The following is a 16113-nucleotide window of genomic DNA, read 5'->3' as shown; positions in this document are numbered from 1 at the left end:
GTCTCAAGCTGTCATCCGAATAAAATCTGTAGGACACTGAAACCACCTCCAGAGTCTGGAAAGCACAGTGTCTGCACCGAGGGGCACGCTCTCTGCGGAAGTGACTGCGACAGCGCTCTCTCCCGCCAGCGCCCTGACTGCTCTCACAGCCCCACACAGAGACGTCAGAGCACAGGCAAGGGGGGGTCTAGACACAGCTCCGGTCTGAAATGTTTCCACCAGGAGCATCAGCCACCGACAGAACCGCATCAGACCCTCTGGGCGGCTGAGCCACAAGAAAAGCCTGGAACTCTCTGGAACTTGTTCTGGTTCCACTCTGCAAGGAGCTGCCCTTCGTCCATAAAATCCTCACCCCAGCAACTCTCTGCCCTTTTCTTCAACCATCAAGGCTCAGTTCCCCTCCTTGCTTTCTGGTTCTGGCAAACGGTCTTCTTGCTTGTTACACATTTTTGTCTGCATTTTTTCTAACAAATCCCTTGAACGCCGCACCACCTTGTACGTGCGGTATCAGGAAGCAGCAGCACACTTTCCATGTACAAACAACTCTTAACCATCCTGTATGGTTTTCAAAACACAATACATTAAGCACTTGAAATCTCGTATTTCAGATTTTATAGGGAGAGTCTCTTCCCTGCGCTTTAGGGTTTTCAGAACCCGGCTAAGGGACGGTGTCGATGTGTCTGATGCTCCCTTTCCGGGCAGAGCGCGCTGCCAGGCCTCCAGAGCTACAGCGCCTGTGGGGGCCGCACACACAGTCCAGTCCTGCCTGCTCTGAGCTCACCTAGCATGTGAGACGCACAGAGCCTGAGTGCAGAGCTCCACGGTTCTTTACACGAGCACCACACGCGTGCGTGTACACCCCCACCCCATCCCTGGAACACGGCTACACGAGACAGAACACGCTCCCGCTGTGCCCTGACCAGTGCCTGGCCCTCTGTGACCAGTGCCTGGCCACCAAATGGGACCAGGAGTCCCAGTACTGCGACTAGAGGTCAGGGTCCCCTAACTTTATGGACACCGGTCACGCAAATGGAAACAAGGGGACACTGCCCCGCCTGTTTTCTGAGAATGGCAGTGCCTGAAATGAAAGCGCCACAAAAAGGTCACAAAGGTCACAAGAAATAAAACTACGGAATGATACCCCTCAAGCAAAGACACAGAGATTCCCTGAACAAAACACTGCATATTGCTCTAACAATATATAAACTGGATAAGACATCACGATCAAGTGGGATTTACCTCAGAAATGCAAGGTTGCGTCAACAATCAAAATGTAACTTACCTGTTACTTAAAAAAAAAAACAGAAAATTTCTACAATCAATTCAAGAGACAGAAAAAGCACCTGACAAAACTGAACACCCTCTCGTGATTAAAAAAAAAAAAAAAAAAACCTCTTAGAAAACCAGGAGCTAGAAAGAGAACTTTTACATTCGACAGAGGACATCTATGAAGATAAAACTAGAACTAAACCCTGCTTCACACTGGAAACCTGCTCCCTGAGGCCAGCACGTGACAAGGATGCTGTAAGGAAGGTGCCAGTCATGGACCACAAGACAGGGAAATAAAAGACACAAAGACCAGAGAGAAAAGGAGTTATTTTCGGATTACGTGATTATAGATTTCTTTGAATTTCCTCCTTGCTCAAGTAAACCACCAGAACTACAGAGTGACTCATAGTAAGGCTGCAAGATAGACGAACAAGATTATCTACTTCTAATACTAAGCCAAGAACTGCACAGTTAAACCTACAAGTCAAAAACCCGTCCTTTCCAGTAGCATCAGGAAAGCGTGAAGCCCTCCCCACTACCCCACTACGGACCCACCGCATGCAGCTACGGGCGCCCCCAGACCAAGCTGACTGCACGGGTCACCCAGAAGTCACAATACTGTCCCCAGGTCACTTCTCCCAAGTTGATGCCCAGATTCGACACAGCCCCAGGGGAAACGGAAAAGAAACACAAGTCTGTGAGCTCCAGAAGCTGCTGTCACTGGCAGAGCACCTCGCACACCCACCCCCGACCACAGGACCCTGCTGCGGACTGAGCGCCCCAGGCAACCCGGAGGCACGCCCAACGGAGCGCCGGTCCTCCTGCTCCCAGGGAAACCCCACCACTGCCTGGTTTCCCACATCGGACTCCTCTGAACCACTGACAGCAGGACACATTTTCTACAGCTTTTCGGGAAGAAACGTTATCGGAAGAAGTTACAGAAGACAGCAGATGTGGCACACAGACCTCAGTGCTGGCAGCGACAGTCAGGAACACCGTTTCGTTCATACAAATACACTCAAAGGCAAAACAAACATACACAGCGATAACTGTTTCAAAACCGGACTCTTCTCTTTACCGAAAACTGGTAAGTTAGGAAATACAGAAAACTCAAATTTATAATGAATTCCTGCCAGTATGAGCACTTACCAGCGAATCTGCAATGAAAGTTTAAAAACTTTCATTTAAAAACTCAGTTGTCACTAACCATTCGGGCACTAGAAAGAAGTTTTTTCACTTCCACAAAAGCCTCCAGGACCCTCTCATCTGCCTCTAGCAGTCTGAGCCTCCGTCGCTCCAAGCAGACGAGGTGACTGAGCACAGCAGTGCGCCGCGCTCCCGGCCGGAGTCCAGCAGGTGCCGGCCCTGGGAGGGACCGGCGCACAGGGCAAACAAGCAGGCCCCAGCGTGCGGCAGCTGGGGAGAAGCGTGAGCAGGAGCGGGTGCCGGGGACAGATGGGGACAGTGGTGCTGACAGGAGGGTGTGGGGGCGGGGGACACACTACAGGGTTCATGTAATTACTGCTCCACGCGGAGCCTGGGCGCGGGGCACGAGATAAAGCATCAGCTGGCGTCTCCCGGCGCCCCCGCACTCGCCGTGAGGGTCCCTCCGGGGAGAACACGGGACCCTTGAGGCCTCTTCTCCAAACACAGTGAGGAAAGTGAGACGAGAGGAGAGACCGGTCATTGGAATACCCACCACACGAGTTTTCCGCTCGAGGAAGACGATGGCAAGCTAGGGCCGAGAAGGGCCGGCCGTGCGCTCTCGTGCGCGCTGCACGGAGAACGCGCTGGCCGGGCCGCTCCTGGTCTGTGCCGGAGCACTGCCTACCGCCGCTCGTCACGCCTCACCGGGTGCTCAGCTCCCCCAGCCCCAACTCTGCAGCACCAGAAAGGTCGATATGTCCTAAACTCACCTATTCTGTAGACCACGATGCACTGGGGGTCCAAACACACTTCATGAGGCTTACCAACAACCCGGTTTAACCAAGGAGCACGTCTGAGGAATCTAAGCTAGAGTGGCTTGGTGGTTTCCAGGGCGCCCCCAGACAGAGGCACTGGTGACCAGAAGTGGGGACACGGGCAGACAAGGTGTGCAAAGCCGAGCGGGGGGGGTCCCCCCAGGGAAGCAGAGAACACTGCCAAGTCAGTGAGCCGGGATAAGACAGAAAGGCTGGAACCACACCTGGGGAGCACGATCTTCAGGGGCAGGGAAAGGCTCACAAGAGCCCCATCCTCACCCCTCAGAGACAACTCCCTGCTGACGGCTCTCCACAGACCTGAACGCAGGCTGCAGCTGTCCTCAGCAGGAACGCCCAGGTCTCCCTGGACGCTCCACAAACAAGCTCATTGCTCAGTGCCTTTGCCCCCAGAACTCCGACGCACGGAAGGCCTCCCCACCGTCTCCGCTGGCATGACTCAGCACCTCCTTTAGAAAAATGCCCCAGATTTCAACAACTCGGGGGGTTTTTTCACTCAACAATCACTGAGTGCTGATAACACATCAGACCACATGGATTGGAAAAGCAGTAACATCTGAACTGGGCCCACAAGGAGCTGAGAACACCAAGGAGCGTAAGACAAGCGGAGAAAGAAGTTGAGCAAGTTACTGGCCGCGCCCATGTGTGCAGAGCTGCCGCACAAAGATGCCACAGCCCAGCCCTGTCCAGATGAGAGAGACAGGGAGACAGACACAGACACACACACACGCACACCACACAGGGCCATGCCCTAGGGCAGAATCCTGAAAGTTCTGCCTTTAAAAAGAATGACTGTTGCAAGCAGAAGGAGCAGCAGAAGCGTTAGGGCCCCTGGAGAGGCTCCCCGGGCAGTGCTGTGGCTGTAACGGAGGTGGAGCCGAGGGGCGGCCAGTAGAGAGGACGCAGTCTCTCTCTAACACAGCTGGCACCGGGGCAAGCCGGGGACAGGCCGGAGCTCAGTGCAGCACTCGTTCTTACTGTGGGCCTACTGTGTGCTGGGCCCACGAGTCGCTCCTTCGTGCTGGGCACTCAGAAAACTCGGTCACTCTTCTGGAAAGCATTTGACACCTTTCACCGTAAAGGTATAGATGTCTGGATTATTTACATACATACGCTATAAAATAAATACACACACGTACATAGAGATGCATTTTGAACATCTTCCCCACGAGTCCATTAGCACCTCAAGCTGTCAGACCGGATGGCCAAGTTCCAGAGGAGCAGCAGAGGCCCACGGAGACCACCCCAGGGAAGCGAACAGGCTCTGGCAGCCCAACCGAGGCCCATCTGTTGAGAGAGCTGGGATGCGGCGTGTGTGTGGCTATAGGAAGACACTCGGGCACTGAGCTGCGGCTCTCACCCAACCGTTCCTGAGGCATGTGGATTAGCTAAGCCCATAATGCATTCATTCGTTAGGGTAATATTCATTTGTGCCGATACCCTGTCAAGGAGGAGAACACCTGCCCATCCCTGACCGTATTGAGTTTACTCCTTAGCCAAGGAGACAGAAAGCGAGTAAGAACGACGTGGGACAGTCTTCCCAGCTAAGTGCCGTGCAAGGCCAGGAGACGAGGCTCGGGGAGATCAGGGCGGACGCCAGGGCGCACGCGGTCCTCGCTGACACGGCTGAGAGGTCAGTCAGGCTCAGACCGGAGAGGCCAGGAGGAGCAGGCCACGCAGGCAAGGAAGGGGCAAGCTCAGGTATAGACGGCCTGACCGAGAAGAGCTTGGCTGTCTGAGGTGCTCCCGAGTCAGAACGGCCACATGAGTGATGAGCCAGAGGCCACCGGCCCGAAGCCCGAGATGCTGGGAACAGTCATATCGGGGGAGGCCTGGCAGGCCACGCTAAGGCTCTACAGTTTTATCCAGTAAGAGCCACCGGGGCGGAAAGGAGATAGCGCGGCCTTCTTGCTTTTGTAAACGCACTCAGGTAGCTTCACGAAGGACAAAGAGGCGGAAGCAGGGAGCTCCAACAGGAAGCGACTCCCACGGCCCGGAGGGGGACGAAGGTCGCACGGTGCAGAGTGGATGTGGCCGGGAGGGCGAGGAGCTGCAGACTTGTTCTGAAGACCCAACTGTAAGGGCACGAACACGGGCCCATTCCACGAGGCAGAAAGTGTCCGAGAGGCATCCCGGGTCTGTGGCGCGAGCAAGTGAGGGGGCGGAGACCCGGCATGTTTACTAAGACAAGGAGGATCTGGGGAGGGACAGATTTCAGGGGCACCGGTTACGAGACCGCTCGCTGGCCGATGAGCGTCGGGCGTTCCGGAAACATACAAACGTAGAGGCCAGGAGGCGGCTGAGCTCCGCGGTGAAGACGGGCCGCGCACAGAACCACCCGGACGCAGGCAGGGCGAGCGGGAGTTAAAAATACCGATGCAGAAAAAGCATTACCCAGCACACAAGTGAACGGTGAGTGGTATACTCCATCTCTATCCGCTACTGAAAGATCCAGAAAAAACCCTGACCGCACACTTAGCCCTAATGAGCGCGGCCCTCCCAGCATCTGAGCGCGAAGCAGACATGGCACATGCTCAGGTCACCAACGGACCTTCCGAGCAGGGCTTTCTGCATTCGGTGACCTTGAAACCAAACATCTAGCTTTACCTCGATGCTCGGGATTAAAGCCACCGCTAAGCCTAGGAAGTCACGATATAGTTGAACACATGTTACAACAAAGTCGGATTAAGTATGTGAAAACACTGTATTCTGTGAAGTGACCTAATGCGGTTTCCTTTATCATAGAGGTCCACTGAACTGTATCACAGAGACAGCCACAGATTGTCTTAGGATACCATGAAGGTTTCAGTTCAAAGTATACAAATATAGCTCTGTTCCATTATTTTTAGCCTGTTCTACTAAGTATTCTGTGTCTTCTTAAATTGGGACACTGCAGTTTTTGAGGTTAATGTGACTGATAAAATCAAATGTGAGGTTTCGAATATCTAACTGAAAAGAGAGATTTACAGTCTTTGCACTTGAGCATTTTATTTTGTCTTTATCTAAAAGTGGTAACTTTTAAACTTGAAAATAACCATTTCAGCCATTTCTACACACCAACATCTTTGCCTTTATCACACAGCAAAAACTGACCAGAATAGAACCTAGGGCTTCCTGCCTTCCTGGACTGGTAGAGAAGTGTGCTGAGAAGCTGGCACACTGGGTGCCCCCAGGGGAGGCGGTGTACTCAGCCCTGGGAGGGGGACAGGGTGACAAGCTCCTTATGTCATCAGAAACCTCCTCTTGCACATCCAGAAGCAAGACCACTTATCAGAGGGGATGGCCTGCTCCAGCCCTACAAACGCAATGATTCTAAGCCTGATGCTGTCCCTACCGCCTCCCCTCTTCCGCACGTGCGGTTCTGCTCTCCTTGCTAACCCTGACCTCTATCAAAATGGCATCCCAGTTAAAAGGTCTCTACTCACTCGTTCTGCCAGTCAGCAAACGTAATGGGAAAACAAGCTGCCTCCATCAGTTGCTTTGGGACGAGCAAACACCTCAGTCTCGTGTCCTCTGATGCCCATATTTCTAGAGTCACCCTGAATTTCTTAAAAACCCAGCAGTCGGTTATTTTAATACCCCTCTGCAACTCGATTCATATATTGAGTCTAGGTTAGACTTAGTGGAATCAGAGCCTTATTGGCAAGGATCAGTGCTGACAGAGGGCTGTCACACCACGGAGGTGGCACTGTGCATATGGGTCCCAACAAGTCCGGGAGAGACTGAAACCTTCCACAAGCACAGCAGAGAACGCTCTGCCCCGGGGTGTTCGTTGCTGGTCACGCTCAGTGACACTGCAGTCCGCATGCTCTCAGCTCTGTTACAGCTCCCATACCCAACATCCTTTACAACTCAATGGTGTGAACTTAACTCAGCGAAATCTTTAATTTATGCCTAGTTAGGTGGTAAAAAGACAGGTGCTTTGTTCAGATAGCATCCTGCTGAAAGAGTGCTAACACCTCAGGCTTTAGAAATGTCTAAAAGGGGCACTGGCTTGGTCGGCGACTTTCTTAATCTCAGAGTTGTGAGTCTGGGCCCCACGCTGGATGCGGAGATTACCTAAAAAGAAAGGAAGGAAGGGAAGGAAGGGAAGGAAGGAGAAATGTTTAAAAGCCTAGATGAGAGTGACTAGATGATGCCGACAGGCTGGGAAGCGAGAAGCAATCTAACAGTGAAACTGTGGTCGGGTGCAAGCACCTCCACGTCCTGGAATTTTAAGCTGGGGGTGCCTGGGTGGCTCAGTGGGTTAAGCCTCTGCCTTCAGCTCAGGTCATGATCCCAGGGTTCTGGGATCGAGCCCCACATCAGGCTCTCTGCTCAGCAGGGACCCTGCTTCCTCCTCTCTCTCTGCCTGCCTCTCTGCCTACTTGTGATCTCTGTCAAATAAATAAATAAAATCTTTAAAAAACAATTTTTTTTAAGCTAAACACTAAACTGAATCAGCCTGAGGGTCCACTTACAATAATGCAGGTCTTTATCCAGTGCAGGTTCTTCCTTTTAAGAAATCTTTCCTGAGTAGGTTAACAGGATACTTGAAAATACTCTTAAAAATGTTTATTTAGGGGCACCTGGGTGGCTCAGTGGGTTAAAGCTTTTGCCTTCAGCTCAGGTCATGATCCCAGGGTCCTGGGATCCAGCCCCGCATCTGGCTCCTTGCTCAGCAGGGAGCCCGCTTCCCTTCCTCTCTCTGCCTGCCTCTCTGCCTACTTGTTATCTCTGCCTGTCAAATAAATAAATAAAATCTTTTTAAAAAAATTTGTATTTAATTCTTTATTATGGACTTCATCCCCCAGGGGTAACATTCACTAGTATTTTAAGCAGATAAAATATCTGGTCTTATTCATACACGGATTACACAGCATTTCTAACTTCTAAACATGCTTCCCAAATACTGTCTTGAATGTTACAACAAAAACACTGTATTTCATTATTTATATTTTTATACAAATAAAAACCCTAACAGCATTAAATTGGAAAATACTTATTCACAGTATTACTGACCCTTAGTGATAAACCCACCTTAAATAACATGGAGTTTCAAATTAAATACACAATCTTTACCGCGAGTACAGAAAACCAATCTTTGAGTGAAAGAAGAAAGATCACACCCCTCTTTTCCCCACCAGTCCTATTTAAGCTCAGACCAGTCTCTTTAGTCTTTAAGAACTTCCACATCACAGAACGGATATGGGTGCCTTAATTAAAAACACACAAAATAAAACTATCAGAGACACAGAAAAGATAACTTACTGAAAATGCAGTTCCATGAAAGTACTCTTATTTACTTTTCTAAAAGCTACCTAGTTGGTTTTATGCCAAGAGCTGTAAACCTATACCACATCAATTTCCATTTTTCCTTAAATTTAATTATAAATCTATTTGAAATAAAGTCTGAAAAACTCTTATCCACCTTTTTAGTACAAAAGCATGAATCTGAATAAAATTTAAACCAAAGAGATTTTTAAGTTACGTATACCTTTAGCCCAACAAACTGGGAATGGACTACAGCCGCTCTTCTCCATACAGACGGCACCTGCTGGTCTCAGGGCCGCTCGGCCCACCAGTTCCAGCCACATAAACTCAGGCCTCTCAAGATCAGACCAGGCGTCCGCACACCAAGTCCCCGTTCACCGCTCCCACAGCGTTCGCTTCGATCCACAGCCACACTAAGTTTCCCCTGTGTGCTCCTTTTCTCAGAGCTTGAAGCAAAATTTGGGAGGTGCTCCTTCTGTAATATTTTCCAGCAGCTTGAAGAATGCCTCTCAGTTACAGAATCTTCTCCTGCTTCCGCAATCTGAAACACAGACCATCCTGGCTAGATTGAGCTCCGGAGCAGAATGAAACCAGCTAGTAATGTGACCCCAAGGGCCTGTGCTCCTAGATTCATTCAGGGAAGGGGAGAGGGAGGGAGGGAGGAGAAAAAGAAGGCCAATAGGCAGCAGCTGATTAATATGCTAATCCACCAGGCTGCTCCACTGGGCTGGCAGACCTCTGCTCCCAAACCCAACAGGCCATTCTGAAACTGAGTAAGCTGCAAATCAGGTCTGCCCCAGATCGCGTCTGTAGACGGCTCCTCCAACAATTCCTGTTTTGCAGTCATGCCTCTGGCCTTTCACCAGCTTAATTCTGACCTTAAGACTTATGATAATTGCCCTGATGAAAAATGAGTAATACTGGGGGGGGGGGGATCTTGATCAACATTAAAAACAAATCTGTAAAAACTATGTCTATAGAAACCCAGATATTTCCAAGGTAAAGATATTTTCAGATTGATAGTTTCAAAGTAAGTTTGCAAATTTATAAAGGTTCTTAAGAAAACAGGTAAAAACAAGAATTTGAAGTTACGAGATTCTTTTAAAACTAGCTAAGAAAATACCAAGGAATCCAAAATACTTGATTCCTTCATTTCAGAACATGAGTGAGTACTACACTCATGCTCCTAAAAAAAGAGGGCAGAAAAAATTCGAATAATCTGTACTAGTAACTTTGTTCAAAAAATGTAAAGCTACTTATACTCACACTTTTTCCACTCAAACTGAGAGGCAGTCTCGGGCGTCTCTGAAATATAGTTCATTAAACACAACACACTCTGGCAGTAAGACAGCCTGTTGTCAGAGCACACACGATGCACATGCAAGACACACGGTACAGCTCTTCCGTTACGTGGGTAATTCTGTTTGTAGCAAATCCCGTTAACAAAGGAAAAACCGAGTCTTCTACTTAACTGTAAACACGACTAAGACTTTATGAATTCACGAACTTGTGAAAACAAGCGCTGAAAAAGGCTAGGGGAACAAGAGGCCTATCTGTGTCCAGTGACGCCCAGGACGGCTAGTTTCAGTTCTGACACACTACTCTCGATGACGGCTTTGTCTCCAGGCCTTACATTCAGCCTCCTAAGAGCAGTCGGAGCTCAAATAACTGAGATGCCCCCAGTGAAAACATACCATTCACCAGCGTGAACTCTGACCCCAGGCAACACTGGGAAGCAGAGGGGCCCCAAAAAAACACAAGTGAGTGAGCTAGGAAAGAACCAGAAGAAACAAGCAGACAGATCACCATTGCCGAGGACACTAGGGACACGAAGGCCTGCTCTCCTCACAGGAGGAGGCCAAGCACACTCCATGATTAAGTCTGCTATCCGGCCCAGGCCCCTGGGAACGGCCTGGGGTTTAACCTGAACCACCAAGCCACAGACACAGCAACAGCACAAGCGAACCCCCAGTCTCTCTTGGAACTAAGGGCTCGAGTTACAACATAGAAACTACCTTTACTAGTTGCCAACAGTATTTTACTCACCCAATTTTTACATCTTCTAAGCAAAATCAGTGCCGTCACAGCTTTGAAAGATGAGTTAAAGAGGGAGTCAGACAGCTTGGAAGAGACGCAGCTCCGCCCCAGAAGCCAGAGGTCTTCATGTGCGCACACCCGGAACGGGCTTCTGAGCCAGAGCGACGGAGTGCCACCGCGCCACCTGCACAGCAGGGAGAGGGGCCGGAGCCAGGAAGTGGCGGTGGAGGCGGGGGCCCCCACAGCAGGAGAGGAGGGGACAAGAGCACAGATGTGGGAGCGCTGCAGGTGAGGGAGAGACCCCAAGTCTCTGGCTGCAGAGTGACGGGGGCGGGGGGTGGACAACACGACGGCCGCTTCCTCACCCACCTGCCCGCCCGCCAAGCTGATCTACATTCATGTCCGTGTCCAAACAGCAGCCCCTCCTGTGCCAAGGCCTGAGGGTACAAAAGATGACAGGATCCAAGGAGCAAAGACCCCTCCAGGCTGCCTAGCAGAGCCCAGCCAGAAGCAGCGGCCTGAAGAGCGGAGAAGAGGACGGGGCTCGGCCCGGAGGGGAAGCTGCTGCGCGGCCGGGCGCCCCCAGAGAAGAGCGGCGCGGCGGGAGCGCGACCACATGGGCAGCAAAGACGAGGCGCGCGCGGGCGGTGGGGCCCGGCCTGTGGCCAGAGGGCTGAGCCACAACACAAGGACGAGTCCCTCAGTGACGACATCACTCCTGCTTTGTTCCCATTCAACAGGAAAGCCCGATTATGCTCTTAGACCCCCGATCCAGTGATGTCCCGGGGAGAGGAGGAAAGGCTAGCGGTGCCGTGAGGGAGACCGGGGGGCAGTCCTGCGACGCGCTCTCAGCAGGACACTCCACAGCCGGATGAAAGGCCGTCGTTCCTTAAGAAGCTCTGTAGCTTCTTTAAGAAACTCTTCATTGTATCAGTAGAGTTAAAAGCAACTCTGGGAAGTCCTCCCTGATAGGTAAACTCTTCAATCAAATTTACAAGAAAGACAGAACGATGGGCTCCGACCCCACTCCGCAGTCATTCTGGACTCCTCTCTCCTCAAAGCAATCCATCAGCAAAACCCAATATCCTTGCCTTTACAATAAATCTAGCCCACATACGTGCCCCCGTGTCACTGGCATCCAGGCTGTCTGTGGTCGTGGCCCCCGGGCCGCGGCAATGGGTCCCGCCACCGCCCTACACTCTCTTCCCCACAGCAGCCACATCAACCCCTCGCGAAGCCCATCGCACCATCACTCTGCTGCGGAAACTCACAGCGCTTCCCAGTTCTGCCCACAGCGGGGCTGACGACACACTCAGCAGGGTCCGCAAGGCCGTGACCTGCACCCTCCATCTCGCCCCGGCCTGGCCCCGTTTCCTGGGCTCCGACGCACCGAGCTCCCTGCCGTCCTCTGCCCACACCAGGCGTGTGCCCACATTTAGACTGCCTGTCCCATGCCCTCCTCCTGCTTCGGCCCACAGCACTGACATCTGCTCCAATACCACGGGACCGACAGACACGTGTGTTGTCTGACGCCCCCACTACACCCCAGTCTCCATGTCAGGAAAGAATCTGGTGTGTTCTGCACATACGGCCTTCTGGGCCTTATTACTGAGGTAGTCAGTAAGAGGCACGGGCCACACTGTGCACATCTGTCACCTCCAGGTAACAAGGAGATGGCAGGGGGAGTCTCTCTTCTTTCAGAGGCCGTGGCCACAGCGAGGCACCTGGATGCTCCTGGTGTCAGGACGTGCACGAAGCTCAGCGCCGCGTGGCCTGCCTTGACGCCGGCACCACTCCACCTGCGAGGCCGCTCGCAGCTCAGGGGCTTCGTGAGCACGCACTGAGTGAGGGAGTGAGTAGAGAAACTGACCCAGAATCCAGGAAACCACGTGGACCACCTCTCCCCATCCCCCGTCAGAAACACATCCCAGACTGCAGCGGTCTGCTACTCCCGGGAGAATTTCCGCGGCCAACTTCCATACAACGTAAGTGACAATGCTGTGTGAGAGGAGACAGAAATCCAGCAAACAAGGTGATGCGCCAGATCAGGAAGCAGAAAAGGGAACTCCAGGACCCTCCGTATGTGTGCAGTTCTGCCCAACACAGCTCCCCTACAGAGACCGGCCTTAGGTGAGAAAGTCCCTGGAAGAACTATTCAGAAGAAAAGTTGCTTCTCTCTCTCTCAAGTAAATAAAATCTTAAAGGGGGGGAGGAGCACCTGGGCAGCCCAGTGGGTTTTAAGCCTCTGCCCTCAGCTCAGGTCATGATCTCAGGGTCCTGGGATCGAGCCCCATGTGGGGCTCACTCCTCAGCAGGGATCCTGTTTCTTCCTCTCCCTCTGCCCCCTCCACCCCCTGCTTGCTCTCTCTCTCTCTCTCAAAGGAATAAATAAGATCTTTAAAAAAAGAAAAAAGAAGCTGTTTATAAATGTCACCAAAGCCATATCTGACTCTCCTGTTTCTCATGTAGTTACACGGTTTTGTTTGTTGGCTTTACTAAGACTTGAGGGCAGTACTTCTTGGAAGAGCAAAGCCCCAGTAAATGCTTTCAAGTCAGCTAATGGGAGGAATGTGAGAGAAAACTGTAATTCATATTATATATACAGAATTCAAAATTTACCTTTCTTCTATGTTTGCATTAATCAAGAGTTATAGATTCAAGTAAAATCAACACCATTACACCACGAAAGCTCCGACTAGCAGCTGACCACCACAACACGCCCTCACTTCCAAAGCCGGGCATCACATCCTGAACTTAATTCTGTAAGACTCACAGAATTATCACTTCTTTGTCATTGTGCCTCACTATTTCCACCACAAGACAGAAATAACTTTTCTGAAAATTTAATCTATCAACAAAAATTAAGACTTGTTAAGGACTAAAGAAGTTTAGTCGTGAGGAAGGATATAATCATGTTCTGAAGACACAGCGATAACAGGTCTCGAAATACAACATACCCCAAAAGGTGACGGTATTACTCGCAGTCCTTGCAGCTTCCAACAACCGCCGTACGCCCTCCCTTCTCTTGCGCAGAAGGAACTCTGGGGAAGCTGAGGGAGGCACTACATTTCACTGAAAGACACAAAGGACCCCAGCTCTATCTGTGAGACAAGGAAAGACTCATTTCACCATCCTGAACCTCAGTCCGTCACCCGTACAAGGGCAACGGCAATACCTAACGTGAGCGCTGACTCCGCGCCTGTCATCAAGTGGCGAACGGCAGCATGAACACCAAAAACACAGTGCCACCGACACGACGTGGATGCCGCTGCAGGCCAGGCTCACGCCGCGCCAGGCCCTATCCTAAATACTTCAAGCACAGGGACTCGGGTATTAACAACCAGCTCCGTGAGGGGGCCTCTACCACCACCACCACCACCCCCCACCGTGTGAGAGATGACAAACAGAAGCGCAGGGCGCGGAGTGACCTGTCTGAGGCCACAGACCTCCTGCGGGGCGGGGCGGGACGTCATACACTCCCCTGCTGCAGGAATTCACCAACAACCAGCAAGTTCACGAGCCACACGGACACGCAGACATACCGAGGAAACGGGAAATGAAGCAGCATGTCTGATGCCACAGCTAAGTGGTCACTGGAAGAGCTGGCACCAGCACAGGGACACCTGTCAGGGCACAAACTCAAGCCACCACCTGTAATAACACTACCTCTGGAGGCTGCAAAGGCTTCCAGAGAAGCAGGGAACAGGCCTCACTTGACGCATAAAGGATGAGTGAATCACAGCAGGAATAGGAGACGACAGGACGCTCTCATCCCCACACAACACTCCCATTCACCCAATCCGGCGGCTCCCGTGACAGTCCTGCGCAGTCTGCAATCCTGCCCCCGGCTGCAGATCAGGCCACCACGGGACATGCTGGACACGAGGCTGGGACTGGGGAGATGCACCAGCACCAGGAAACAAGCACAGCAATGAATGAAGCAACGCAAGGCGTGTCGGAGAGAAGGGAAAGCGCAGCTCTGGAGAGGCAGAAAATTCTGAAGTCATTATCAATTTCGACAATACCCAACTAGAGTATTTTCCCAGACGCGAACAGCCACCTCCCGTGTGTTTTACCACAGAGGAGATGAAAGCTCAATTCTAGGTTTAGACACTGTTGGGAGGTTACTTGCCACCAAATTAAAAAGAAAAAAAAAGGCCCCTGAGACCTCAAAGAAGATGCCACTTGAGTTTTTCAAATATACTAGCAGAGGCCTGACAACACAGAACAGCTCCAGAAACTTGCCAAAACGGTCAACCTAACTGCAAGTGTCATAAAACAGAGGGATGCTCCTGGCTTATACTGACCAAATAACACACACTAAAAGACAGTCAAGTCATGCTTTACCTGAGTGTTGCCACCACCAAATAAACTCTGTAGCTTCTGCTCTAGCGGCCTGCACATACGCAGCCGACTCACGGCACCACTTTGTCGCCACAGCTGACTTGACCCGGTCAGCGCGTTCCACCCACAGTGTGACCACTTGCCTGACCGAGCACACAGCCGGGTGCCCTCTGAGGACTGCGGCAGAGAAAACCTCGGTGGCTCGTGGGCAGTCGGGTGTGCGGGAACACCCACACAGCCACACAGGAAGGCCCGTGGGTGGCAGGGGCCCTGCAGGCAAGCGGGACCCGTCTCCCACCTACGCTGCCCATTTTCAGGAAGGATCAGGAGCATCGTTGGGGTCCGGTCCTCCCCCAGCCGTATCCTAAGGATAGCCCCGAAGGAGGTGGTTCCTCTTCTCGAACACAGATACACAGTGGTGAGTTTTCTGGTCAAAGGCCCTCCTCCATGTTTTTGGTTTTCTCGCTCTGGTATCAACAGATACTCTTCCCCCTTAGCAAGAAATTTAGAGTCATTTTTCCAATTCTCCCTAAAATTTTTTATCATTAAAAAATGTTAAAACTGGAGTGCCTGAGTGGCTCAGTGGTTAGGCCACTGCCCTCGGCTCAGGTCACGATTCTAGAGTCCCCAGATTGAGTCCCACATCAGGCTCCCAGCTCCATGTGGAGTCTGCTTCTCCCTGACCTTCTCCCCTCTCATGCTCTCCCTCTCTCTTACTCTCTCTCTCAAATAAATTAAAAAAAAAAAAAAAATTCTTAAAAAAAAAAAAAAAGTTTGGGCACCTGGGTGGCTCAGTGGGTTAAAGCCTCTGCCTTCAGCTCAGGTCATGATCTCAGGGTCCTGGGATCGAGCCCTGCATCGGGCTCTCTGCTCAGTGGGGAGCCTGCTTCCTCCTCTCTCTCTGCCTGCCTCTCTGCCTACTTGTGATCTCTCTCTGTCAAATAAATAAAAAAAATATATTAAAAAAAAAAAAGTTAAAACTAACCTCACACCTATCAGGATGATTACTATATATTTTTTTTTTAAATGGGAAGTGGGAAATAGCAAGTGTTGGCCAGGACATGGAGAAGCTGGAACCCTTGTGCACCATGGGTGGGAACATAAAATGTTGTGACCCAAGGTGCCATCACGTCAGAAAACAAAGGGGACGGAGCTTCAGATGTGCAAGACAAACAGTGTTGACATCTGGTTCCCAACAACGTGAATATACGTCCGACCACCAAACAGTACT

The 16113-nt window shown here is 51.3% G+C and overlaps 1 protein-coding gene across 49 annotated transcripts in view; it reads right to left on the bottom strand.

The window, feature by feature from the left end:
* The window catches only part of PTK2 (protein tyrosine kinase 2), a 247100-nt gene that overhangs the window by 182626 nt on the left and 48361 nt on the right, over positions 1–16113 (bottom strand). For 12 of the 49 annotated variants that reach the window (XM_082720630.1, XM_082720652.1, XM_082720641.1 and 9 more), the window contains exon 1: positions 8725–9108. The exons of 27 other annotated variants lie outside the window; for them this stretch is intronic. In XM_082720630.1, coding sequence (XP_082576756.1) covers positions 8725–8824 — 100 coding nt within the window. In that variant the 5' untranslated portion in view covers positions 8825–9108. Of the gene's footprint in view, positions 1–8724; positions 9109–13495; positions 13611–16113 lie in introns of those variants that run through there. 10 more of the 49 variants (XM_082720661.1, XM_082720645.1, XM_082720669.1 and 7 more) reach the window with 2 other exon arrangements.

This window comes from Mustela nivalis (assembly GCF_964662115.1).
Source record: "Mustela nivalis genome assembly, chromosome: 2".
Taxonomy (NCBI): domain Eukaryota; kingdom Metazoa; phylum Chordata; class Mammalia; order Carnivora; family Mustelidae; genus Mustela; species Mustela nivalis.
Note: the sequence above shows the minus strand (reverse complement) of the source record. Positions and strands in the feature narration are given on the sequence as shown.